The following is a 25,352-nucleotide window of genomic DNA, read 5'->3' on the forward strand; positions in this document are numbered from 1 at the left end:
ACGCATCTCTCTTCCCCCCGCTCTTTGTGGGTAGGGGAGACCTCATGATCGTTCCTCAGCATCCTAGGCGGAACTACCCCACCCGGTTATACAGGCGCATTCACGTACCTTCCCTTCGGTGAAAGAAATTCTGCTGTCTAGCTACCTTATGATCGGAGCTTTTATCTGAGCGGGGGAGGGGCAGGCCCTAATACATTCCATGGACTTAAGAGGGGTGATTCCAAAGGATTCTTCCTGATGGAGGTGATTTGGGAGTCTTGCCCCGGGGTAAATAAGGGGTCGTGGATGTGGTCCTAGGTTGAGGGCAAGATGATTCAGCCAGACACACACGTCCTGGGTGGTAGACACACTTGCCCATCCTGGATCCGTCCTCCACTGAACTTTCATTGTGCTTTATCTCCCCGAACCCGGAGCCAGGGTCCTCAGATCTCAGAACTCAGGACCAGGTCCCCGCGGCCCAGCAGGGGGCGCTCGGACCGCAAGAACGCGGCCTAGTGGGAAGCGAGTGTATCCAGTCTAAGATTCCACCCGGGTGATGGAGGGGTTCAAAGGAAAGTGATAAGAGCAGTTAAACAATAAAGTCGCAGTCACCTTTTATTGAGTGCCTACAGTATGCAGTCCTTGCGCTAAGCGATTTAAATACATAGGCGGTTGAAATCTCCCCAGGACTATTTTGTGCATATACCCCATTAAAAAAATCTCCCTAGGACTCAAGTGTTTTAATTCCCGGCTCGCAGGCGAGGAAGCAGAGGTTCTGGGTGAACCCGGCTTTAGAGGGAGGGGTCAAGCCCGGGCCAGCGCCCTTTGATGCCTGAGTTCCCTGGCAGCCCCTCCCCCGAGGTGAGGGCGACGTAATGAGGTTATTAGCAGTACCCGGAGGGGGGCGGGCTCGGCCTTGGGGGTGAGTCTAGGTCTGAGGGGAGTGGTGCTGCTCCCTCCAACCCAGAGTCTGTCTCCTGCGACCCTGCCCCGGAGCGGGTTAGGCAGTAGGACAGTCCCAAGCCACTTCTCAAGAACAGAGTCACTCTACCACCAGACACGCGGTTACAACCCACTCAGATGCGCAGCCGCACGCACGCACGCACGTGGGAGCCTCGGAGGCTTGTCTATACCCTCACATCCCCTTCCCACGTTGTTTTCAGCCTCTAGCCCCTGGGAGCTGGGTGGGAGGAGAGAGTAAAGGGGAAGGGGACAAGGGCCGACCGGTAGTGCTGGCTTCCGGACTGGACTGCCTTCCGGCGGGCGGACGTGGACACCATTGCCGCTGGCTCCCCAATCCCGCATCCACCGGAGGAGAGGGTGCTGCCAATAGGGGGAAACGGGGCCACCCTGGCCCTAGGTAGAAGTGGAAGGTGAGCCAGGAACTAGGGCTGTACCTGAATAAGGTGTGTGTGGGGGGAGTAATATTTGTGCGAGGGCCTAATTGCCCAATGTTGGGGGACATGCTAGGATCACCAAACATTTGGAGTGGGGTCCCAGTGTTTGCAAAAGCCTCAGGGATCCTGATGATTAGGAGGAATCTGGAAATCCAAATATTGGCAACATAGACATGAATTGTTCTATTGTTGATGTGACATTACGGGCATTCTATCCGAATCCCCATGTTTAAGGAAAGGTCCCTGTGCCATCAGTTTGGGGGAGGAGCCACAACCCTCTATTTGAGGCGTCAGGAATCTCATGTTTGGAATGAAAACGAACTCCTGTTTTGGCAGAGAAGAGCAGTAATCTCTATTATGGGATGCAGGGAGTCACACTATTAGGGATCCAGGTACCTTCAATTCAATGAAAGGGGTCACAAGCCCTCATTTCGGGGCAAGGACCCTATATTTGGGCAAAGGATGCAAACTCCCATTTTCAATGAAGGGAGCTCCAAATTTGGGGGATGGTCTGGAGGCACTCATTTTTGTTGGGACAGAGAGGGCAGGTCTGAGCCAGCAGTCCCCAGCTGATTTGGGGACCCCACCCCCTCCTGTTTCCAGGAACAGTTGGGCCCAGCCTGGGTAGTATTGCTGGGAAGTGGGTGACTCAACCCCTCCCTGTGGCCACAGCTGGACCCCGGCCCGCACCCTCTGGCCTTCACATCTGGGCAGAGACCCAGTCATGAGGACTGGGATGGGGACCCTGGGTTCACACAGTTGGAGGATGGATGCCCCTCCCCCAGGGCTGACCACAGCCATAGGGTAGACACCATGCTACATACAGGCCCTCTGCACTTCAGACACTGACATCCTTCCAGGAACTCCCATCCTATACACCTCCCTTTGTCTGTGTGTCTGAGTCCTTATGAAGTGTGCTCACATTTGTGTGATTGAGTGCGCATAGGTGTGTATGTCTGTATCCACCTGTCTTGGTGTGTCTTGGAGCCCTGGGAATTTATGCAACAGACTATGTGTGACTTGGTGGTGTGTGGGTGGGGGGCTGTCAGGGACTGGGGCACATGCTCTCTATTTAAGACCTTGCTTTATGTTTACTGTGTTTCCCCGAAAATAAGACCTAGCCGGACAATCAGTTCTAATGAGTCTTTTGGAGCAAAAATTAATATAAGACCTGGTCTTATCGGGGAAACACGGTATAGTCGTTATTCTTTGTTAGAAGTGTGACAATCAGCACCTCAACGTGGCTTTAAGTTGTGTTTCTGTGTGACTGTCCTACTTTCTCTCCATCATGTGTCTTTCTGTGACAGTGTGACCCTGTCATGTGTGTCCTTGGCTTCTCCATGTACCCTTGACAATATGAATGTCCCTGTTTATGGCTTTTGGGTTTGTCTCTATGACCCTAGTTTACTTCACGCGCGTCTTTTGTGATGATCATATCACAGCATGACTATCATGTGTCTTGATGTCCGAGGCTTTGTCTTACTTTGTCTTGATGGTGATGGTGTGACTTTATCCGAATGTTTGTATATGCCACCTGTATATGAAGATGGCCCTGTCTGTGTCCCTACCAAAAACGGTGTGTGATGGGTGAGTCTGTGTAACTGTGCCTCCGAATGCGTCCAAGGGACCCTGTCTGCGGTCGCTGCAGAACTGGCTGGACTAGTGAAGGTTTGTGCCATCGTGTGGCAGGGGTATCCTGTGTCCATGTGAAACTCGGTCGGAGAGTTTGTGACATTGTAGGGGGAATGCCAAAGTCACAGGGCAGAGTACTCAACAGAGGTAATAACTGTTGCAGGGATGTTAGGCGCCCTGGAACCTGCTGCTCTATGCTGGAAGGGCCCCTCCCTGCGCTGCGGGGGCGCGTGCGTCGTGCGTGACGTGAGACACGACGGGGGTCACTGCGTGCGTGGAGCCCGACGCGGTCGTGCGTGCGAGCGCGGGGGATGGGCTAGCTGCATGCGCGCGTGCGTGGGCGGCCGCGGGGGCGGAGCGCGCGAGGGCGCGCGGTGCACAGCCCCGCCCCACCCAGGCCTTGGAGCGCTGGTGAAACCCGGAGGGGGCTGCCGTTAACCCCTTCCTGTCCGACCTGAAACTTGTGGCCCCTAGACGCTGCGCGCGGGGGCTTCCCCGGCGTCTGGGGGCCGTCCCTGCCAGGGAAGGAACTCCCCCATCGAACCGAGAGACCCCCCCCCAGTTACCATGGGAACCAGGGCTTCCCGAGTGCCTCCTCCCCTCCTCTCCAGATCTTCTTCCAGCTCCGTCGTCTGCAATGCGCTTCCCTCTCCCGGTCCCCGGGGAAGAGGGCTGGGGTTAGCGAGGCCGGGGTGTGCGTGACTCAGGCCAGCCCGGGGGTCCCCTGGCCGCAGCCGACCCCGCTCCCCCTTCTCCGTCCCTGTGACTCACCCCTCGCGGCTTTCCCCATGTGTGACTCAGGCCCCTGGGGAGGGGTCTGTGGACTCTGAGACCCCCCTCCTGGCAGGGAAGCCAAGAACCAAGCTCTGGGGACCCCTTGCTCTGGGGGAGGAGGGTCCCTTACCTGGTCCTTGCCAAGGTCACTAAAGGCGTTTCCCCCATCCCTGGCCTCCGGGAACCCAGCCCCTCCCCCCACAGCCCACAGGAAGTTTTGGCAGAGCCCTTCTTGGCGATGAAACGGTTAAAGCCGTTTTCTTATTCATTTCATCCAGGGGCCCCTTTTGACTCAGAGCAAGCTGGGCGCCCCCTTGAGCCGGGCCTCCTGGGGGCCTGGGTTCATATTCCACTCCACATGTACCATTTTTACAGAGGGAAGGGAAAGCAGTTGGTGAGATGGCTGGGGGTCTTGGGTAGCAGATAGAGCTGGGTTCAAATCCTGCCTCTGCTCTCACAGCTGAGTCTCAGTTTACCCATCTGAAAATGGGGGATAATTATGTCCTGCTCATTGTGGCATTGTGGGGATTAGGTGATAATGGATGGAACGTTTTGCATCCAGAGCTCAGCACAGAAGCAGGGAGGAGGCTTGGCACGCAGAAGGACCCAGACTCCTCCTGTCTCTTCCTGGGTGTTAGAGTGCCCAGCAGGAGTGAGTCCTTGCTAGCTAACCCAGTGCCCCACCCATGTGCTCCGAGGCCTTGGGGTTCATCCCGTACACCCCTGCCCCCCCACACCGCAGGCACCCAGGAAGTGAGAGGCGGAGCAGGAATGAGGCGGAACCTGTTGGGCCCGTCGCCTCCCCACCCCCCCACCCTCATTCCCGGGCCCTTACAGGGCCCCCACGCTGCAGCCCCACCCCCTGCTGCCCTGGACGCCTGGGTCCTGACCTGAGGGTGGCCCGAGGGAGGGGATGTTGGCGGAGACAGCGTCTCGGGAACATCCTGTGGATGGCCGGCTGGACAGACCAGATGGGAGGGTCAGCCCCTCCCGGGGCAGGGCAGAAGTCAGCTGGGGGCAGAGTAAACATGGCCCAGGGTGGCCAGACTTGGGGGGGTGGCAAGGAGTATTCACATACACAGTCACCCTGAGAGAGCCAGTCCAGACACAAACCCCTGTCACCCTGCCACAGTGAGACTGCCAACTTGGGACACACTGACAGGGTCAGACACACACTGGGCAAAAAAAACCAGCAATGGATGTCACACAGACATAGTCAGTGACAGGGCAGACTCAGGAACAAGATCGAAATTCTGCCAAACACCCAAGCCATCAACAGGCCAGAAGTATGCAGGCAGGGTGTGTGTGACACAGATAAATCAACTGGGCATACAGACAAGATAGACACACTGCCAAACACAAGCACAGAGAGACATTCAGGTGAGCCTGGCTCACCAAGTAGCATGGTTACATGCACTTGGAGACAAATGTGACAGGCCAGAAACACACAGATACAGAGATGATTGTGGGTTAGATACGCGTGACAATGCATACAAGTTGATAGATTCAGAGAACGGACAGTCACTTTCAGCACAAGCACCACAAGAGCTTCATAAGACATGTTCAGACACACACTGTCAGATCCTGACACACAAGAGAAAGCAACACATGAGCACACACACACACACACACACACACACACACACTAGCAAGATCACTAACTCGGAAAGACACTCAGAGGCAAAAGAGAAAAACAAACCTGTGATGAGATGGATAGAGAGGACACGTATACACCATGACAAAAAAGGCCCCTCCCGTGCTCCCCACACAGTTGCACACACTCAAAAGGCTACAAGGGACATCAAGACTTACAGATACACGCTACCACACTGGTAACACTCACATGTCAGATTCACCAACAGATGGACAAATGCAAACAGACAAACTGACATTCACACATGCTATGAACAGACAGTCACATCCAGTACAGAGAGGCATGGACAGGCCACAGTAGTGCATTCCTAAACACATTGGCACAGAGACACCCTGGCATATGCGCACACACACACACACACACACACACACACACAAACCACAGACAGGCCATAGCCAAACATTCATAAACAATGGCACAGAGATACCTGACACACACACACGCACACACACCAGCCACAGAGCTCACACACACACAGACCTCACACAGGCAAGCCATGGACCTCACACACACAAACACACATACACACCAGACATGAATAGGTTAGCCATATGAATTCCAAAACAACACATGCATATATAGACCAGCTACATGCAACCTATTCCATAGACCATACACACACACTCACTCCCCCAACACACACACACACACAAAACAGACAGACCCTATACACCCCTGCAGGGTTAGGCCAACACACAGACAAATGTACTGGGGAGACAGGCCTCACATACCCTCACACGCCCTGACAAGCCAGCCACACACAGACCCACAGCCGACCAGACACACGCACTCCTGGACCCTGCTGAGGTTCTGTGGGGCTCTAGGCTTCCCAGCCTGTCTCTATCCCCTTCAGAGATTCCAGCACTTACTTTCTCCAAACATTGCCCCCCACTTTCCGCCCTGCCTACTGTTTGTCATTTCCCATAGGCCCAACTCAGCTGCCTCAGTCCCTGGTGGGTTGTGGGCCTGTTTTCTCAGCACATCCCCTGTAAAGGGGGCACACAGAATCTCAGTCAGACTCAGGCCCCCCAAGACCTCACCAGCAGTGTGTGTGGGGGACAGAAACAGTTTTGTGGGAAACTCCCCTCATGCCCAGCTGAGTCAGCCTGAGGAGACAGCCTCTCCTTCCTGCTTCCAAGAAAACCCAGCAGCTTCCTCTCTAGCAGAGGGGTGAGGGACCCCCAAACCACAGAGGTGGGGGAGGAAGGTAGCTGGCAGGCCAAGGGTTCCTGGGGGAGGGCCTCTCTGATTCTCAGCCTCTTCCTGCCCAGCTGCCTGTCCACACCCAGGGGCAGGGACGCGGGATGTTGGGTGCTATGACTTGTGGGTTCTCGCCCTGTCCTGCCCACTGGCTGACTCACACACAGCCCCCAGCCCAGTTTCCTGGTGAGGGCTCCACTGGTCAGTGGGGCCAGGGGGAGGGGGGTCACCACGCTATTTATAAGAAGGAGAAGTCCCTCATGTCAGGACCAAAAGCCCCAGAGAGACCCGTGGGTGGGGGTGGGTGAACTTCCCCCTTATCCTGTCCCCCCACCCCATGCCCTGGGCCCCTGGATGTGGGGGAAGCCTGGGCACAGAATCCTCCTACAGATGCTGGTCTGGAGCCCAGGGGCTGGGCAGTCCCCAGCTGCCAATCTGGGCACCCAGGCCAGGCGGGGGAGGGGGCTATCCTCACACCCTCTTCACAGGGCCCTTGGCGCCAGTGGGGCGGCGTGAGGGGGTGGTGCCCAGGCCACAAGGGTGAGACTGGCAGGGGCCTGGAACCGGCTGTACCAGCTCAGCTGGGCCCCCGCCCTCCCTTGCTGGCCTGATCCCCACCCCCTGTTCAAACACCCATGTAGAGTACAAGGAGCGACCCGACCCCACTCCAACATGCTGGGCTGGCCCCCCACCTACCAGCATCTCTCCATCCTGTGCCCAACTCCATTGCTCTCCAGATTAAAGGAGACCCTTCATGAAAGGGTCTACAGAGCTTGGCATCCAGTTGGTACTATATAAAAGCCTCTCTGCTTGTGATTATTCACAGTGTAGTGGTAATGCTCTGGAGCCAGACAGCTAGGGTTATATCTCGACTCCAGCACTTACAGCTGTGGGACATCAGGCAAGTTCTTTACCTTCCTGTGCCTCGGTTTTCTTGTCTGTTAAATGGGGGTACATAGCATGTATTTCTCTGGGTGGTTGGAAGCAGGCAATGAGTTATTCTATGTAAACCACTTAGAAGAGTGCCTGGCCCATGATAAGAGCCATATAAGTGTTAGCTATTAAAATAATAATTACTATTTCTCAGTCTGTCTGCCTATCTTAAGTGTCTGAATCTTGCTGTCTGCATGATGTTAACCTTGCCCCGGGTTTGTCTCTCTGGCCATCTCTCCCTGCCCTGACCCCCGCCTTCATACACCCACTTTTCCTTGCTGAGTCCTTGCCCTCCATCTCGATCCTCTCTGGGTTGGCCTCACCTCTTTCCAAGACTCCCCTGGCCTGGCCTGCCTCAGCACTGGCCAGGGCTGACTCACTGTGGCCTCCTGGCCTGTGAGACCTGCAGGTTGGCTTCGTGAGATGCTGCCCTCTGGCCAGACCTGCCCAGCCCCCCAACCTTGCCTACTGCACCCCCGCAGGGCCCAGGCCAGATGTCAGCTGCAGTTATTAGCATGGGCGGGAGACATAGGCCTTGGCAGCCTGCCGGCCAGACTCAGCGGCCGCTGGAATCTCCCTTGAGCCTGGGGCGGGGTAGGGGAGCAGTTCAAACGAGGGGAGGAGGGAAGGGGGCAACCAGGGGTCACAAGGACCTCCAAAGACCAAAGACAGGGACGCCCCCAGCTTCTCATGGGACCTTCCTCCCAAGCACCACTGCTCTACTGGACTTCCCCCTACCCCTACATAGCTGTTTCTCTTTCACCTCTTTCGTTTTCCTTCTCTCCCCCACCATTGGTGAGCTCTGTGCCTGTCGTCGTACAAAAGCTGGCTAGCTCCATCCTCAGCCTCTACCCTAAAGAAACTTCCATCATTCCAGAAGATACAGGCCTCTCAGAGAGAGAGAGAGAGAGAGAGAGAGAGAGAGAGAGAGAGAGAGAGAGAGAGAGAGAGAGAGACTGCGCTTCTCACTGCTTGTTCTATTGGCTCACATCCTAACTGCTTGGAAGTCCCACCTTAAGTCTAACTAGAAACCTCACCATCTAAACACCCACTCAGTCCTTAACTGGGGAAGGGGCTCTGGGTTTCCCCAGATTCTCCCCTTGGATTTTCAGGTCCCTTCTGACTGGAGGGAAGGGGAGCCCTCAGATAAAAGCGATACCCTGTGGAGGAAGGGAACCTCTCCCAGGTATTCTGGATGGTTGACGGAACCCCCAAACAAAACAAGAGTAGGGGCGCTTGCTCACATGAGAGAAGGAGGGGGCATCCCGGCCCCTAAGGGTGTTTGTGGGGAGGAGCCCCACATCTGGCAGAAAGGAAGGTACCCGCCCGAGGGAGGAGGCAGCCTTGCCAGCCCGCCCAGGCGCCGGGGGCGCCTGGAGGCACTGACCCGCCCTCTCCGCGCCCCGTCGGGCCGGGGGCGAAGTCCGACCCAGGCCCGCGGACAGGCGGGGACCTGCCGGGCTGGGTCGGGCCAGGCCTAGCAGGACGCCGCCCCAGAGCGACTGGGTGGGGCTGGGCCAGGCGGCCGTGGGGGCCCCGGAGGCGGCGGCCGGGGCTGGTCGGGACTAGCCGTCCGGGGGCCCGGGCGCGCCCTGGGACCTGGCAGATACCAAGGCTCCCGGCTCCTGGCTCGGGTCCCCGGGACAGCGCTGGCCCCACCCCTTCCTGTGCCCTTATATGGGCGTCAGGGAGAGCCTCCCGGGGATCGCCCCGCCCCCCAGCCAGCGCACGGACTCTGGCCTGTTGCCATAGCGACCAGGCCCCGCTCTCGGGTGCGTCCCCCTCTGTCGGGCCAATGGAATAGTCCCCGGACTGTCTGCCTCCGAGATTGCCGGCGCCGCGGGCTGAACCACATTGCCGGGCGGGGGGAACAGTGACTGGAGGCCTCTGCAGCTGGGCGTGTTCGGCGCACCCAGGCCTCAGCAGTGGTCGCGCTCCCAGGTTCCTCATCCGAGGCGCAGAACCCCGCCGGACCTAGGGCGGGGCGCACGGTCCAGTAGGATCTGAGTGACGGAGGCCGGGCTGGGCTCCGTTCCCCAGGGCTGTTGCCACATTTCCTGCCGCGGAGCTCTTCCCAGGCCTTTTCTAAGGAAGGAGTGGGGTTGGGTGACCGCGCCCAGGCCGTGGGGCTGGGTCCAAGCACCAGGAGCCGACACGGTGTCCGTCAAGCCCACGGTCACTGGGGAAAGGCTTTGGGATGGGGACAGAGTATACAAAGACCTCAGCCTAGAAGTCACCCAAAAGAGGGGGCGCCAATCATGGAAGATCCAGCAGCCCAAGTCCCCAGGATCCTCAAAGACCCCGCCTTTCCTCTGTCTTAACCGGGGACCCTCTGTCATTGGCAGCTCAGCTCTGAAAGTGTGTTCCGACCCTAATTCTACTTCATCAGGGCTTTGCAGATGACTCGTGACCCCCAACTGTGACTGTCCCCCTTTTGTACCCCACATATTTTCTCTGACTCAGTGTACCCCAGGACCCTCACTCACTTTCTGCATATCTAGATTCCCCCAGTGTCCCCCCCTTCCCATTTATGGGGGACCTTCTGTCTCTCCCATGGACTCCAGGACCCCTACTCATTTCTTGCACAATGTGTCCTCAAGCCTCTCCCGGTGTACCCTTTTCATTTCTCCTCCTCCCCAATTTTCCTGGGTTCAGTCGCTCCCATGAAAATCCCAGTCCCTCAACCCCTGGTACTTGGGACCCCCACACAATTCCTGTGTCAGGCCTCTCTTTACCCCTCCCCAGGCTTAACCCTTCCGTCTCTCTTTTATGGGATCTCCCAGCGTATTCTCAGCTTTCCAACTCCTTTCGGATACTCCGGGTCCTTCAGGCCCTTCTATGTACAACATGGGACACCCCGCTCCCCAAACACACACACACACACACTTGCTCTGTACCAGTTCCTCATGCCCCTCATCGCCTACTTCAGGGGTATCATCACCCACCCTGGAGCCCCTCCCCGTGTGCCTCGGACCGCCCCAGCACCCCCTTCCTCGCGCGTCCCGGGGTCCCCTGAGCCCCTCCCCCTACAGCATAGCCAAGCCACCCAGCCCGTGGCCGCTGTTTACAAGGACACGCGCTTCCTGACAGTGACGCGAGCCGCCTCCTCCCCTTCCCCACGCTCGAGGAGGGGGGCGCGGGGGCCCGGCTCGCGCGACGGCCAATCGGAGCTCACTTCCGCAGCTGGTACTCTTGGTATAAAAGCGTGTGGCTCTGGCTGAGCGGCCGGTACCTTGAGCGCGGCAGGCCAGCATCTGAGCCAGCAGGGAACGGGGAGCAGGGGTAAGCGACACGGAGAAAGCGAGCGCGCCAGAGAGGGGCAGAGGGGCTGGAGAAGCCGCACAGAGCTTCCGCGCAAGGCGGCCGGGTGGCCTCTCCTGGCGGGTGCCGGCACCTAGGGCCGCGCGTCCAGACAGTCAGTCCAGCCACCGCCGCGGACAGAGCACCGCTCGCAGCAGCGAGGCCCGGGGCGGCCCCGCAGGGACCCCCCCAAACCGCCCGGGCCGCCCGGATGTGCACTAAAATGGAACAGCCCTTCTACCACGACGACTCATACGCAGCGGCGGGATACGGCCGGGCCCCGGGCGGACTCTCTCTACACGACTACAAACTCCTGAAACCCACCCTGGCGCTCAACCTTGCCGACCCCTACCGAAGTCTGAAAGCGCCCGGGGCGCGGGGCCCCGGCCCAGAGGGCAGCGGTGGTGGCAGCTACTTTTCCGGCCAGGGCTCGGACACCGGCGCGTCGCTCAAGCTCGCCTCATCGGAGCTAGAGCGCCTGATCGTCCCTAATAGCAACGGCGTGATCACGACGACGCCCACGCCTCCGGGACAGTACTTTTACCCCCGAGGGGGTGGCAGCGGTGGAGGTGCGGGGGGAGCGGGGGGCGGCGTCACCGAGGAACAGGAGGGCTTCGCCGACGGCTTTGTCAAAGCCCTGGACGACCTGCACAAGATGAACCACGTGACACCCCCCAATGTGTCCCTGGGCGCCAGCGGGGGCCCCCCGGCGGGGCCCGGGGGTGTCTACGCCGGCCCGGAGCCGCCTCCTGTCTACACCAACCTCAGCAGCTATTCCCCAGCCTCTGCGCCCTCCGGAGGCGCCGGGGCTGCCGTCGGGACCGGGAGCTCATACCCGACGGCCACCATCAGCTACCTCCCACACGCGCCGCCCTTTGCTGGCGGCCACCCGGCACAGCTGGGCCTTGGCCGAGGCGCCTCCACCTTCAAGGAGGAACCTCAGACCGTGCCTGAGGCGCGCAGCCGCGACGCCACGCCGCCAGTTTCCCCCATCAACATGGAAGACCAGGAGCGCATCAAAGTGGAGCGCAAGCGGCTGCGGAACCGGCTGGCGGCCACCAAGTGCCGGAAGCGGAAGCTGGAGCGCATCGCGCGCCTAGAGGACAAGGTGAAGACACTCAAGGCGGAGAACGCAGGGCTCTCCAGCACTGCCGGCCTCCTCCGGGAGCAGGTGGCCCAGCTCAAACAGAAGGTCATGACCCATGTTAGCAACGGCTGCCAGCTGCTGCTCGGGGTCAAGGGACACGCCTTCTGAGCACCCCTTCCCCGTACGGACATTCCCCCAGCCTGGACGGCTGGGCGCACGCCTCCCAAGGGGCGAGGGGGCAGGCGGTGGGCACTTGCCCCGGGGCATGGGGGCGGCGAAAACCACACTGGACTCCTGCCCGCCGGCTCTGCGCCCAGTCCTTCCACCTCGACGTTTACAAGCCCCCCTTCCGCGTTTTTTTGTATTTTTTTTTTCTGCTGGAAACAGACTCGATTCATATTGAATATAATATATTTGTGTATTTAACAGGGAGGGGAGGAGGGGGCGATCGCGGCGGAGCTGGCCCCGCCGCCCGGTACTCAAGCCTGTGAGGACTCAAGGGAGGGGCCCCGCCCCCTGCCCTCCCCCCTGCACCGTACTGTGGAAAAGAAACACGCACTCAATCTCTAGAGTTTATTTTAAAATGTGTTTGTGTGTGTGTGTGCGTTCTGACTTTTTATTGAATCTATTTAAGTAAAAAAAAAAAGATTCTTTATTAATTTCTGTTGTCTCTTTTTTCGAAGCCGGGCGGGCGGAGGGAGGAGAGTGTTGAGCTGCCCACACCCCACTGCTGTTTGTGGCTCGCTCCGGTATTTGTGTCCCTTCTCCAGCTCTGCCCAGGCATTTCGCAGTCCCAGCCCGGGTGTCCAACCCTCCTCGCGTACCCTGATCCCGGGGGCTGGAAAGTCCAGGGCGCGGACCGGGCCCAGCCTCGCAGGACCTGGGGGCAGGATGCCTGGGGCGAGACGTGCAGTGCGCAGGCGCAGCCCCGTCCACTGGCGCGCGCCGGGGCTTTCCCCGCTGACGCAGCGGAAGCGCTGCCCATATATGGGCCGATTCTGCCCAGTGACGCGACGGCGGTCTCCGGGCAGATTCCGGGAATCCCCTCCCCCGCTCTGCCCGGCAAGGCCGCGGCGCCCGGAAGGAGGCCGGGATTTTCCCAGGCGGGTGGCTGCTTGGGCCCGGAAAGCCCCAGGCCTGAGTCCAGAGCGTCCACGGTGGGCGGGCCGCGCTCTTGGGTCCCGGGAGCCACCCCAGAGCCTCCCCTTTCTAGCTGGCACCCAGGCCCCGCCGCACCCACGCTGTCTGACCTGACCCGGGCGGGGGGTTGCTGTATTCCGCTTGTCCGTGCTGCCGCGGTCCCCCTCACCACCGCCAGGAAGGGCGGTGCCCGTCTGCCAGTTTCCTTCACGGTGCCAGGCAGGGAGCGGGGTGACTGCCAGGTCTGGTCCTGCCGGGGCGGCTGCTCAGGCCGCCCGGCGCAGCCGCCGCCCTCGCTCGGGGCTCCCTCCCCCGCAGCTGGGATGGGTATGAGGGCAGCTGGTGCGCTGCAAAAGGGTCAAGCTGGCCTCGGAGCTGGAAGCCCCCATAACAGCCGAGAAAAACACAGGCGGGGAAACCAGGCCAAAGGGGCGGGGTAGGCAGAACAGACACTTCATTAATTCATTTATAAACTTCTGAACAATACGGCCCTGGAGACACAGTCTGGACCACAGGAGACAGACAGATAATAAACAAGGAAACGATTTGGAGATGGTTTAGTAAGTTCTAGGAAGAGAAAACACAAGTCAAAGTGGTAGTGATGAGGCAGGGGAGATGAGCTGCTTTGGAGAATGGATTGGAAGGTGGACCTTTAATGAGATCAGATTTGAAGAAGCCGGGTTTTGAGAAAATCCTGGGTAACAGCGTTCTGGGCAGAGAATACCACATGCAAAGTTCCTGTGGCCAGAACAAGATCAGCCTGTTCAAGAACAGTAAGAAGCTAGTGTGTCTGGAATGGAGTAAACCAGGAGGATGGAAATAAAATAAGGGAAGACCACACACAGGGACTTGGGGAGGAGTGTAGATAAAATTCCAAAGCTGAGATGAGTGACCTTGGAGGGTATTAGGCTGGATAACAATATTAATAATGGTTCTATGTATTAAATGAACATGTCAGTCCTATTCTGTGGAAGGAAATGAGGTCTGAGTGGCAAAGCCACTTGCCTGGACACACACAGCATCAGACTACACTCCTGGAAATATTACCTTGCTCCTGACACCTGCCTCCCAGCCTAACCATCACCTTTCCAACTTGCGGTGGGGCAGAGCTTGCCTACTGTGCATAAAGCTTAAACTCCCACTCTTGGTTCTGCTCTCACAACTGAGTCCCCACCCTCTTTCCCATAAGACTGGACTCTTCTTCCAGGCCCAGGAACCATCGTAGTAACTATTCACTGGGCCCTGAGTCTCACACACTTTCTGTCTTAACGTGCATGGTGATCTGGGTTGGTTGTTTTTATTCCCATTTTCCTGATGAAAGCCAAGAAGGATCACAATTCTTAAATGGCATTTGAACCCAGCATGGCCAATGGCAAGGGATGGGTACTGCCCTGCAAAGCCAGGTTCCTTTAGGGTATCGTGGGACTTGCTCCCAGCAAGGGGCAAAAGTCACCCCCACCCCTCCACAACTGCTCTCAGGCCAAGGCGTGAGCAATGACCATGAGTTGACTGGTGAGCATGAGGTAAGACTGTCACCTTGTGGTGAAGATAAGTAACTACAGTGTTAGTTTCCCAAGGCCAGAGCCTGGAGGAAAGGGGAAGAGGGGAAACATCAGAACACACCAACAGACTCATATTTGTCCCTAATACTTTATTGGTCACCTCTAGGCCTGTGCCTCACTAGGTGGGCTCTAGGGAGGGGTTCACCATTCACCACTCAGCTAGGAATACGAGACGGCCGTGGCCTAGCCTTCCAGGATCATTGACTGGAACGTGAAGGGGCAGGTCTGGCCTTTCCAGGGCCAGCACAGGGCACCCAGGTAGGGGCACAGGTGGGGACCAAGAGCCCAAGCTTGGCACCCGTCTGCCAGCCTAGTTGTGTTTGGAGAAGTATTCCTTGCTGTCATATACGTTGGGTTTGATTGTGTCACTGCCTGGCTTCCAGCCAGCGGGACAGACTGTGGGAAGACACAAGAATGCACAGGTGATGCTACAGCCCCATATTCAAGGTAGGGAAGTAGTGAGAGGCAAAGCAAGAACCCAAATTGCAGAAGAAAAAGCCCACAGCCAAGTGGTCCAGACCCAACACCACGCCACATATCGACAGAAGCCCCCAAGCCCAGGTGCAGGATTTTGTGGCTGATATTTTTATTTCTTTTTAGCCCCATCTTTCTCCCTCAGCCCTAGCCCTACTGGACTTTGAGAGACTGGTCAAGCTGTGTCCTCCATCTGAGAAGGTACTCTGATGCAACTAACATTATTCAAGCCTGCTGTGGCACAAACCTTCTCAAATATCTTCTCTATAGATCTTTATTACCTCCCAGCACTCCATCCTTATATTCGGGTTATCTCTCCCACCAGATGAGAAACTTCCTGCAGACAAGGCCCTAAGCTGAATCTTCTTTAGGGTCCTCACATCCATGTCACCCAGGTGATAGAGCAGGCAGTGAATGTCCGCATAAGTGACAGAAAGAGGGGCTGTGTATCTACTCACGTATGAACCACTGTGAATGTGTGCCCACTCACCTTCCCCGTGTTCATCTGTGTACTGGAAGGCCTGGACCAGCCTCAGAGCTTCATCCACGGAGCGCCCCACAGGCAAATCATTAATGGTGATCTGGCGAAGGATACCCTTGCCATCGATGATAAAGAGGCCCCTAAAGATATCAGTGTTCACTGTGAGGAGCTGGGAGCATCATCTCTCTGCCAGCCACAGGGCTGGGGGTAGGGAGGGCATCGCCTAAGAGTGGTCCCCTCACCCTGAGCATGGGAGGTGTTCCCTGAGGACCCCATGGTACCTGTAGGCGATGCCTTCATCTTTCTTCAACACACCATAATCGTGGGACAAGTTTCTGGTTACATCGGCCAGGAGGGGGATGTTCAGGGGGCCCAAGCCTCCCTCTTTCCGGGGGGTGTTAATCCTGGGGGGTAGAGGAAACAGGGCTGGGACCTCAGGCTGGGATGCCTGGCACAGCAGGGTTCTCACTCTGTGGGCCTGGGGTGTGATAAGAGCTGGAGAGGGAGTACTGGAGACAAGAGATAAGGGGCTTTAGAGCAAGGCCCTGGGAGTCCCACCCACCCCACCCTGAAGTGGGTGCAGGGGCTGTTTCCCACAGCTGGGAAGGCTAAGCCAATGCGCCTGTTCTAGCAAAGTGGATTCACACGTGCTGCAGCCTCACGCATCTTGAGGCAGAGTCCCCATCCTCTTCTCTAGCTGTGTGCTGGGGCCCAGCCCTTGACTCCCTTGAACTGGAGTTGCCACCTTCTTGAGCTAGTTCTTGGGAGGGAGGCTGCTTTGCTCAAAGTGAGATAAAAAGCATTTGCAACTCTGCACCAAGCAACTAGTTTCCAAATGCTAATTACCGTCATCATGGTTCAGGACCTGGGCGTCATTTTTCCTTTATTTTAAAGATGAGAAAGGGAGGCGCATAGGTTGAGCAATGGCCACTAGAACACACAGGTCCGACCCTATACAGGTGTAGGCTTGGCTGCACCCTCCCTCCCTGCTGGTTCCCGCTAATACCAAGCCAGGTGGGTGAACTGCGAGTCCACAGAGACCCCCAGCACCTCGCAGCCCAGCTTTCGGAAGTCCTCAGCATGTTCGCTGAAAGCGATGATCTCCGTAGGGCACACAAAAGTGAAGTCCAACGGGTAGAAAAAGAGGACCACGTATTTCCCTGAGGAAGAGGGCAGGAATAGACGAGGAGTGAAGGCCCATCGCCTCGAGTGCCAGGGCGCCGCCCCAGTCTGGGCCCCCTCCAGGTCGCCCTCACCTCTGTAGTCGGAAAGCTTCACCTCCTTGAAGGCGCCCTCCACTACGGCGGTGGCCTGGAAGTCCGGGGCGGGCTTTCCAATGTGCGCGTTACCGGCGGCCATGACTGAAAGCTGAGACCCCCACCCCCGGCGCGGTCAGAGCGCCCGGGAAGACCCTTTGTCTCACTTCCCAAGGTCATGTTGCGTCCTGGGCCCGATGACTGAGTCAGATTGGCTGAGGCAGCGGCACTGCCCCGCACCCTCCCTGGTACCCGTTCTGAGCGGCCTTGAGACCGCGGAGACCCGCCCCTCCGGCCAGCGAGAGACGCCAGGCCGCAGCCGCGGGGCCCCCATTAGCTTGTCGCCGAGCGCGGTGGCGCTGGCCCACGGCCCCGAGGAGCCCCAGCGAGCAGGGAGCGGGGATCCTGGCCATGCGGCCTGCACTCCAAGGCTCTGGCCTCGGTTTCCCCCACCAAGGACAAAGGCGGCCACCACAGCGGGTGGAAAACAAAGGTGGCCAGCGCTGAAGTTTGAAGAGGGCCGAAGCGGCTCCAAGGGGCTCCCCCCAGCTGGGTGCGTTCTAGGTGTCCCTACCTGCGTGGGGAAGGGCGGGACACAAAGAGCAGCGGACACGCAGACTCAGCTTCTCAGCACCAAGTGCGCTCAGAGCCGCGGAGCCTTTTATGCGTGGCCGGAACCATGACGCGCAGGGCGGGGGGGTGGTAGACAAGCAGAGCGGTCGGATCCACTGCCACTGCAGGGGTGGAGGAGAGGAGCCGGCCGGGCCCACGCGCCTGCCGACCGCTGGGGGAGAGGCTCAGCCGCGGGTGGCGACCACTGCGCCCGCCCACGGGGACCCCGCGCCGGGCTCAGCCCCGGAGCGCGCCGGGGGGCAGTTGGAGTTCCGCATGGCCGGAAGCCCAGAGGCTCTGCTACTGCCGCCTCTGATGCTCCTGCTGCTGGTGACTCCTGCCCAAGTCTCCCCCGATTACCATTACTTCGGCGAAGGGGGCAAAGGCGACACCTGGGAGCAACTGCAGCTGCAGCATCAGAGAAAAGGTAACTGCAGTTCGCGGGTGTGACGGCGCGGAAGGGTGCCCAATCGCTCCATTTTGCCAGCTGGCTGCAAACAGACCCTCTTCCGTGGACTTCAAATCTCCGCCCACCTTCGCACTGGTCTGGTCACTTTTCTCTGAGGCTCAGTTTTCTCATCTGTAAATTGAAATAGAGACTGCCTTTAAGCAGCTTACATGGTTTTTCCATCTCCGCCCTTCCTACCACCTACCCATGAGTTTATGGACGTGTCTGCTTGGGTCCTGCTCACGTCCTCTCTCCATGCAAGCTGCTTAAAGAAGAGGGCAGGTCAATTTCTGAAGTCAGAGAAGGCCCGGCTTAAGAAGATAGGTAACCAACAGCTGGCATGACAAAAAAAGCGAAAAATGCAAAGATTCAGGGGGAAGAGTGAGCCAGGGAGTTTTGTGTGACGGAGGCTTGATGAGTTGGGACCTGTCTCATAGGGGTTTAGGGAGAAGTCGGTAAAAGAACCCTGTAAAGGGGCGTGGTTAAGTGCGCAATAAGTTGTAGCTGCTTTTAAAAGTGATCACACTCGTTTTTGTTCTACTACTAACACAGCGTCAGGGGCTTTAAGTACCTTTATTGTGCCAATTATGTCATTTAATTTACCACTTGACAGAACTGCTGGTCAGGTGGCACTGTGGCCACTGGACAGGCTCATGATCTCGGAAGACAAGAGTCAGCTTCGGATAGTGGGCACCAAGGGTGTTGTACCACAGCCCCAACTTGGTAGGCTGTCATAGGTGGGACGTGTCAGTTTGCAGTTCCTCTGGGCCACTCACCAGATGCGTGAGCTCGGAATGGTGCCTTGCTCTTTCTAGGTCTCAGTGTCACAACCTGGGACTAATGAGCAGATTCAATTAGATCATCTATGGCAGGGTGCCTGGCGCAGAGGCACAGCCCTGCAAACATGAGCTGTTGCTGTTACGGTAGTGTCTTGATCTTCCTCCCCTCTTAGAGGAGAGCTTGGCGGGTAGGTTCCCCCCCACCACCTGGCCCTCCATCCCTAGACGTGGAAGACTCACTCCTTGGCCCGTGGGGAAAGTGGCTCTGTCTTTGCGACCTGGGCAAGCAGGAGCGCAGCCGAGAGGTGCTGGGCACGGCGCCGGGCCCGGTGTTCATGGACCGCGAGAACCTGGTGCAAGTGCGGCCCTGCGGGCAACGGGATTGTTCCTCTTGCAAGCCCATCGACTGCGACTGGAGGCCCTGAGCCCAGGTGACAGACGGGCGCAGAGGAGTCGGGACCGGTGCGGGCTGGCAAGTCCTCTGGGTGGGCGGGAAGATAGAAAGGGCTGTGGTGGGGGGGGGCGCGTAGGAGGTGGGCACCTGGAAGGAAGAACTGGGGTCCTAAGCCTGGGGCTTGAGGGTGGTGTGGGGAGGAGAGAGCTGAGCCCGGAGATGTGAGCACGGCTGATATCTGAGGAAAAAGGAAGAAAGATGGTGGGGTACGGGGAGGGGGAAACGGAGATGGAGGAGCTGTGACCCTGAGGAAGGGGCATGAGCTTGGTGAAGGCCAGGGACCCACAGGCAGAGGACATGAGTCCCGCTGAGACCAGGGAATAAGATGCGGGGAGAGAACGAGAAGGGCGGGGTGGGGGTAGGACATGAACCCAGAGATGGGGAGAATAAGTCTGCGTAGTGGACAAAGACTGAGCAGGAGTCTGTTGAGGTCTTGAGATCTCAGACCCTGGTTGGAAGGAAGGGGAGGCTTAGCCGGAATGAGAGAGAGGATAGGAAGAGGCGGGGCGGTGGAGATGCGGTTGAGGTACTGAGAGGGAGTTGGGGGGATCCCATCTCCGAAGGCTTGAGCGCAGTGGGATCGGAGATACCTAGTCCAGGGTGCTTAGACTATGTGGAGTGTCAGGGATCGCGGGTGCAAATGGCCTCTAGAGTCCAGGTAGGGGACGGGGACCCAGTGATGCGAACCATTGAATTCTGGGAGTGTAGTGGTGTTTCACCTTCTAGGCCCTGACTGGGCGGGTCCTCAAAGGCCCGCCTCAGTGCCTCGTTTATTTTCCTTTCCTCTCACCAGCTCCAGAAACCCCGGAGCGGAGCTTCGAAAGCGACCCCGCCCACCCCGTTACCCAAACTTTGAGCTAGGCAGTGGGCCTCGAGAACTACAATTCCCAGAAAGCCGCACGGCAACGGCGTCGGCTCCGTAAACGTAAACGGCGGCGGGAGCGTTGGGGGCGTGTTCTATGCTCCGATTGGCCGGGAGCGGAGCCACCGAGGAGTTCACGAAAAACGCGCGCCTAAGCTGCGCCTGCAGACCTCATTTCTGTGGCTGGTGGCGGCAGCCGAAGTGGCATGGATCTCAGCGAGCTGGAGAGAGACAATACGGGCCGCTGTCGCCTGAACTCGCCTGTGCCCGCGGTGTGCCGCAAGGCACCCTGCGCCCTGGGCGTCGATGAAGCGGGCCGGGGCCCTGTGCTGGGTGCGCCTCCAGGGCCGGGGTCGGGGAAGCACATGATAAGGGGGATGCAAATTGCCCAGGAATGGGAGCCGGGATTTGTACCGGATCCGGGGTGGGGGTGGTGATAGTGGTGGTGGCCATGGCATTGGTGATGGCACCGGAAAAAGCGGTGATGATGAAACATGGAAGGCGGCTTTCACGGGCTCACTGGTTGGATCCCACTTCCCCCAGGCCCCATGGTCTACGCCATCTGTTATTGCCCCCTGTCGCGTCTGACAGATCTGGAGGCCCTGAAAGTAGCAGGTGAGCCTGATGTGTACGTCTGAGAAGGGTGTTCCTGGAAATGTGCAGGGGCGGGTGCAAACTGGAGAGAGAGAGCAGGAGTTGGGAGAACCAGCCACTCCTTCTCTCCCAACCCATCTCCCAGACTCAAAGACTCTGTCGGAGAGCGAGCGGGACAGGCTCTTTGCGAAAATGGAGGAGGACGGAGACTTTGTGGGCTGGGCACTGGACGTGCTTTCTCCGAACCTCATCTCTACCAGCATGCTTGGGCGGTGAGGGATCCCCGGGGGGGAGGGGGGCATGGTGGAGGGGCAGCCAGCATGGGCTGGCAGGGATCAGTGGCTGGAACCGGGTTGACTGGGCTCTGTCTCCCACTGCAGGGTCAAATACAACCTGAACTCCCTGTCCCACGATACAGCAGCTGGGCTGGTGCAGTATGCGTTGGACCAGGGTGTGAAAGTCGCTCAGGTGAGCTAACTGTTGGGTTGCCCCCATTTAATCACCTTGGGATAAAGTGGAGGTATGAGTGCAGCGGGCGATTCACCATCAGACATATCTGTAGTACCTCAGGAATATTTGTTGCTACTGTTGACTTCCTACTGCTTTTCCTACCCCAAAAGTATGCCCCACTAAGGACCATAGTAGTCCACCCCACCTCTCTGTATCCTAAAGGCTCAGTGTCCAGAACAAATCACACATCTGTTTACCTGCCCTAGCCCGGGGCACCCTCCCCTCCTGGACACCTGCCTCATCCTCTTCTCTGGTCCCCCCACCTCCAGCCCCCTCCCCTACCATCTGCTCCCAACACAGCAGCAGCAGATAGTCATCTTTTTGAAATGTAAATTTCAACATTTAATTTTCTGATCACAGTGATAATTAAATAAGGAAAACTCACACCCAAAGGGAGGAGAATGAGATTAAATTACAATAGAGAAATATAAGTTGGCATGGCATGGAGTGTTCTGAGGCAAAGAATGAGCTGTTTTGAGAGAATGACAAAGGCAAATACACTTGAAAAAGGGAATGGAGCAAGGGAGGCCTTGCTGAGGAGGTGGCTGAGGTCCAGGACTGGAATGTGGAGCTGGCAATGCAGTACTAGAGCAGACTGTCAAGGGCTCTGGTCTCACAGGTTCATGGCCATGTCAGGGGAGACAGATGGTAAGCTGGTAAGCAAATAAAGGTGATTTCTGAGAACAATAACTGCTATGGAGATCACTTTCCCTGCTAACTTCCCTGACCTAGCCATGGGGCCTCCCTACTGCTGTGTAACATACTGGAAATGGTCCCAGCTCAGGGCCTTTGCACTGGCTGTTTCCTCTGCGTAGAATGCCTTTCCAGACCTCCAAATGTCTGGTTCCTTCATCTCTTGCCGTACTGTATTCAAATGTCACCACCTCAGAATGACCTTTCCTGAACCTTCCCAAACCCCCCTTGTTTAAAATGATAACGTTTTCTGATTCTCCCCTATCCATTATTATTTACCCTGTTTCTTGTCTGTGGCCTTCGCCAGGGTGTTCCACTCCAGGAGAACACGGATTTTTGTCTGATGTGTTCACTGCCATGTTCCTGGCATCTAGTGTAGCCCATGACATACAGTAGGTGCTCAATAATGGGTAGAATGGGTGCAGCTTGATCAGGGAAAGTGTCTTTGGGAGGTGATGTTTGGGCTGAACCCCCTGAGAAATATGCAGTGTAGGGACAAACTGAGAGAAGAGTATTCCAGGAAGTGGGAACAGCAAGTGCAGACTGTGAGACTGGATCATTTGCACAGTTGTTTTTCCGATGTTTGTTGAATACATTTCTGTCACTGCTGCAGGTATTCGTGGACACCGTGGGGCTACCAGAGACATATCAGAAGCGGCTGCAGCAATGCTTTCCCGACATTGAGGTGACGGTCAAGGCCAAGGCAGATGCCCTCTACCCCGTGGTCAGTGCTGCCAGCATCTGTGCCAAGGTCAGCCCCTTGCTGTCCATGTCTGACTCCCAGCATCCCTCTAGGTAAGGAGCAGGTGTGGCCCTAAGAGGGAGACCATAAGTACTTGTCTTTCCCACAGGTGGCCCGTGACCAGGCCGTGAAGAACTGGCAGTTTGTGGAAAAACTGCAAGACCTGGACATTGATTATGGCTCCGGCTACCCCAATGGTGAGCAGATAGATGGCAGTAGGCGCTGCCTTGGGAGCTGTCCTGAGACAGCGATACTGGTGATGTGATAACACAGATAGGGCAGGCCTGAGAGTCGTTCCGCTCAGCCCATAGCAGAAGAGGCTGAAGCCCAGACTGGAGGCCCCTTGCTCATGGCTATTGTATGGGAGAGTTGTATTCCAGCTGGCAGGGTCCCGCCCTCCCTATGTCTCTCTGGAGCCCCAGTGAAGGACTGAGACCCACAGTGGGCATCGTCCATTTGTTAAGGGGAAAGGAGCATGGTGAGGGGCACTAGCTTGTCTCCACTGCCCGTAGCTTAAATCCATCATTTTCTTCCCATCATGAGGCTCAGTTTCCTTATCTGAAGTGGCGATGATTGTGCCCTCCCAACACACACAAGGGCAGATTTGAAGACTCAGTGGCTGGGTTCAAGGAACCTTCTGGTCCTTCTGAGGCCCAGGAAGGAACTTGCAGGTGGGTTGGGTGACACAGTAAATCTGTGATTAGAACTTAGGTGAAGCCACAATGAGGAAACCAGGTTCAGGCCAAAAACAGTTTGGGCAACATTCAGTGCTTACTGAGTATCTGGTACATGCCATGCAGGGCCAAGCCTGAGGATATAGCTGTGAGCAAGACAAACAAGGACCCCCCTGTCCCTGCTGAGCTTACGGTTACATGGGGGGAGATGGGCATTAACCTGATGGTCCACAAATGCTGGTTTAATGACTATTGTTCTTGGTGGACAAGGGAGATGTCTCAGGCGGTCTCTTTAAACTGCACCTTGAGCAACTGTTGGTGAAGAGTTGAAGGGGGAACTGCCTGTGCAAGGTCCTGAGGCAGGGAGATGTCTCAAATACTAGGAGGTGCCTCAGGTACTCAAGAGGAGGCCTAAGATGAGGTGATTGGGTCTCACATGCCAGGCTGAGGAGCTAGGACTTTATGGCAGGGCAGGGCTCAGGGGCCATGACCTTTGCGTACCTTCCCCCCCCACACCAGATCCCAAGACAAAAGCGTGGTTGAGAAAGCATGTGGAGCCCATCTTTGGCTTTCCTCAGTTTGTCCGGTTTAGTTGGCGCACGGCCCAGAGCATCCTGGAGAAGGAGGCGGAAGTCGTTACTTGGTGGGTATCCGGGAGGTGCTGTGAGGAAGGAGGGAAAGAGGCCAGGGCTCAGCCCAGCTTGGGAGAGCTGCCAGCCTCGCCCCACCCCAAGGTGGTCAGTGACACCACCTCTTGCCCACAGGGAGGACTCTCCAACAGAGGAAGATCAGGTGGGACTTGGGAAGATCACATCCTATTTCAATGAAGGCCACCGAACCCGCCCCCGCCTCCCCCACCGGTACTTCCAGGAGCGGAGCCTGGAGTCGGCCACCACTCTCTAGGAGCCAGCCTGAACCCCCGCTTTTCCAGCCTCTCCCCTTCCCCACAGTTTGTGATTAAAATTACTTAAAGCCAAGCGTGGGGGTTATACTTGGGGTTGAGGGAATTGGGGTGTGCACTGTGGCTAGACCCAGCTAGTGACTTTTGCAACCTAAACAAGATGGGCACTGGTTGATTTTATTTTAAAATATATATTCGTATGATACAGATTAGGAAGGAGCACATTGAGAAGCACCCTGCCTCCAGCTCACTGATGGGCTTACCTGGGTATCTCAGTCTGTTTGGGCTGCAGTAACAAAATATCGCAGACTTGGGTGCAGCTGGATGGCTCAGTTGGTTAGAGTGCGAGCTCTCAACAAGGTTGCCAGTTCAGTTGGATGGTGGTGTGCGCACCCTGCAACTAGATTGAAAATGGCGACTGGACTTGGCGCTGAGCTGAGCCCTCCACAACTATGGGAGGACAACGACTTAGAGCTGATGGGTCCTGGAAAAACACACTGTTCCCCAACAATCCCCAATTTAAAAAAATAAAATCGCGGACTGGGTGGTTTATAAACACATTTATTACAGTTCTGGTGGCTAGAAGTCCAAGGTCAGGTGTCAGCATGGTCATGTTCCGGTGAGGGCTATCTTCTGGGTCACAGATTGCTGACTTCTCACTGTGTCCTCACATGGTAGAAGGGGTGAGGGATCTCTGTGGGGTCCCTTTTATAAGGGCACTAATCTCATTCTTGGAGGCTCCAGACTCATAACCTAATGACTTCCCAAAGGCCCACCTCCTAATATCTTTGGGGGGTTAGAATTTCAACATAGGAATTTTAGGGAGACAAACATTCAGACCATAGCAGGTGCCTTCTAGGTCCTTCCAGAGATAGCTCATGTTACAAACATATGCACAGATACATTCTTTCCTAAAGTTTCTTTTACACAAATGGAAGCAAACTATACCCTAGATAGTGTACATTACTCTTTGTGCCACATAATATCGAAGGTAATTCCAAATGGGTATCTAAAGACTTTCCTTATTACTTTCATAGCTAAAGAGCCCTCCCCATTGCTTCTCGGCCTTTTGGCTAAGATCAAGTATAAAGAGCCCTCCGTGGCATGACTGTTCCATAGTTTATTTAATGCCTCTATTTTTTAAAATTTTTTTATTGGAGAACAGTGTGGTTCACCAGGACCCAACAGCTCCAAGTCATTGTCCAATTTTGTGG

At 56.9% G+C, this 25,352-nt stretch overlaps 4 protein-coding genes across 5 annotated transcripts; 3 read left to right on the forward strand and 1 right to left on the reverse strand.

Moving 5' to 3' along the window:
- The first annotated feature begins 10,786 nt into the window (after positions 1-10,786).
- JUNB (JunB proto-oncogene, AP-1 transcription factor subunit) lies at positions 10,787-12,615 on the forward strand. The gene has a single exon (XM_019746198.2). The coding sequence runs from the start codon at positions 11,081-11,083 to the stop codon at positions 12,122-12,124; it is 1,044 nt and encodes a 347-aa protein (XP_019601757.1). The 5' UTR covers positions 10,787-11,080; the 3' UTR covers positions 12,125-12,615.
- A 2,115-nt stretch (positions 12,616-14,730) lies between these two features.
- Positions 14,731-17,466, reverse strand: PRDX2 (peroxiredoxin 2). The gene is made up of 6 exons (XM_019746203.2): positions 17,444-17,466; positions 16,870-16,981; positions 16,620-16,773; positions 15,895-16,017; positions 15,623-15,753; positions 14,731-15,054 (listed from the first exon to the last, which is right to left on the reverse strand). The coding sequence occupies exons 2-6, from the start codon at positions 16,970-16,972 to the stop codon at positions 14,969-14,971; spliced, it is 597 nt and encodes a 198-aa protein (XP_019601762.1). The 5' UTR covers positions 16,973-16,981; positions 17,444-17,466; the 3' UTR covers positions 14,731-14,968.
- Positions 17,467-17,532: 66 nt separating this feature from the next.
- THSD8 (thrombospondin type 1 domain containing 8) lies at positions 17,533-20,095 on the forward strand. 2 transcript variants are annotated; one of them, XM_074338052.2, is made up of 3 exons: positions 17,533-17,908; positions 18,934-19,170; positions 19,956-20,095. In XM_074338052.2, the coding sequence occupies exons 1-2, from the start codon at positions 17,533-17,535 to the stop codon at positions 19,131-19,133; spliced, it is 576 nt and encodes a 191-aa protein (XP_074194153.2). In that variant the 3' UTR covers positions 19,134-19,170; positions 19,956-20,095. The 2 variants fall into 2 exon arrangements, with proteins under 2 accessions (XP_074194153.2, XP_088648543.1); XM_088792417.1 differs by having other exon boundaries at positions 18,934-19,139; positions 19,956-20,087.
- Positions 20,096-20,224: 129 nt separating this feature from the next.
- RNASEH2A (ribonuclease H2 subunit A) lies at positions 20,225-24,214 on the forward strand. The gene is made up of 8 exons (XM_019746201.3): positions 20,225-20,357; positions 20,568-20,639; positions 20,764-20,890; positions 20,999-21,086; positions 22,435-22,572; positions 22,673-22,760; positions 23,757-23,880; positions 24,002-24,214. The coding sequence occupies exons 1-8, from the start codon at positions 20,231-20,233 to the stop codon at positions 24,138-24,140; spliced, it is 903 nt and encodes a 300-aa protein (XP_019601760.1). The 5' UTR covers positions 20,225-20,230; the 3' UTR covers positions 24,141-24,214.
- Positions 24,215-25,352: the final 1,138 nt, after the last annotated feature.

This window comes from Rhinolophus sinicus, chromosome 15, assembly GCF_057876585.1.
Source record: "Rhinolophus sinicus isolate RSI-liver-muscle chromosome 15, RSI-T2T, whole genome shotgun sequence".
Taxonomy (NCBI): domain Eukaryota; kingdom Metazoa; phylum Chordata; class Mammalia; order Chiroptera; family Rhinolophidae; genus Rhinolophus; species Rhinolophus sinicus.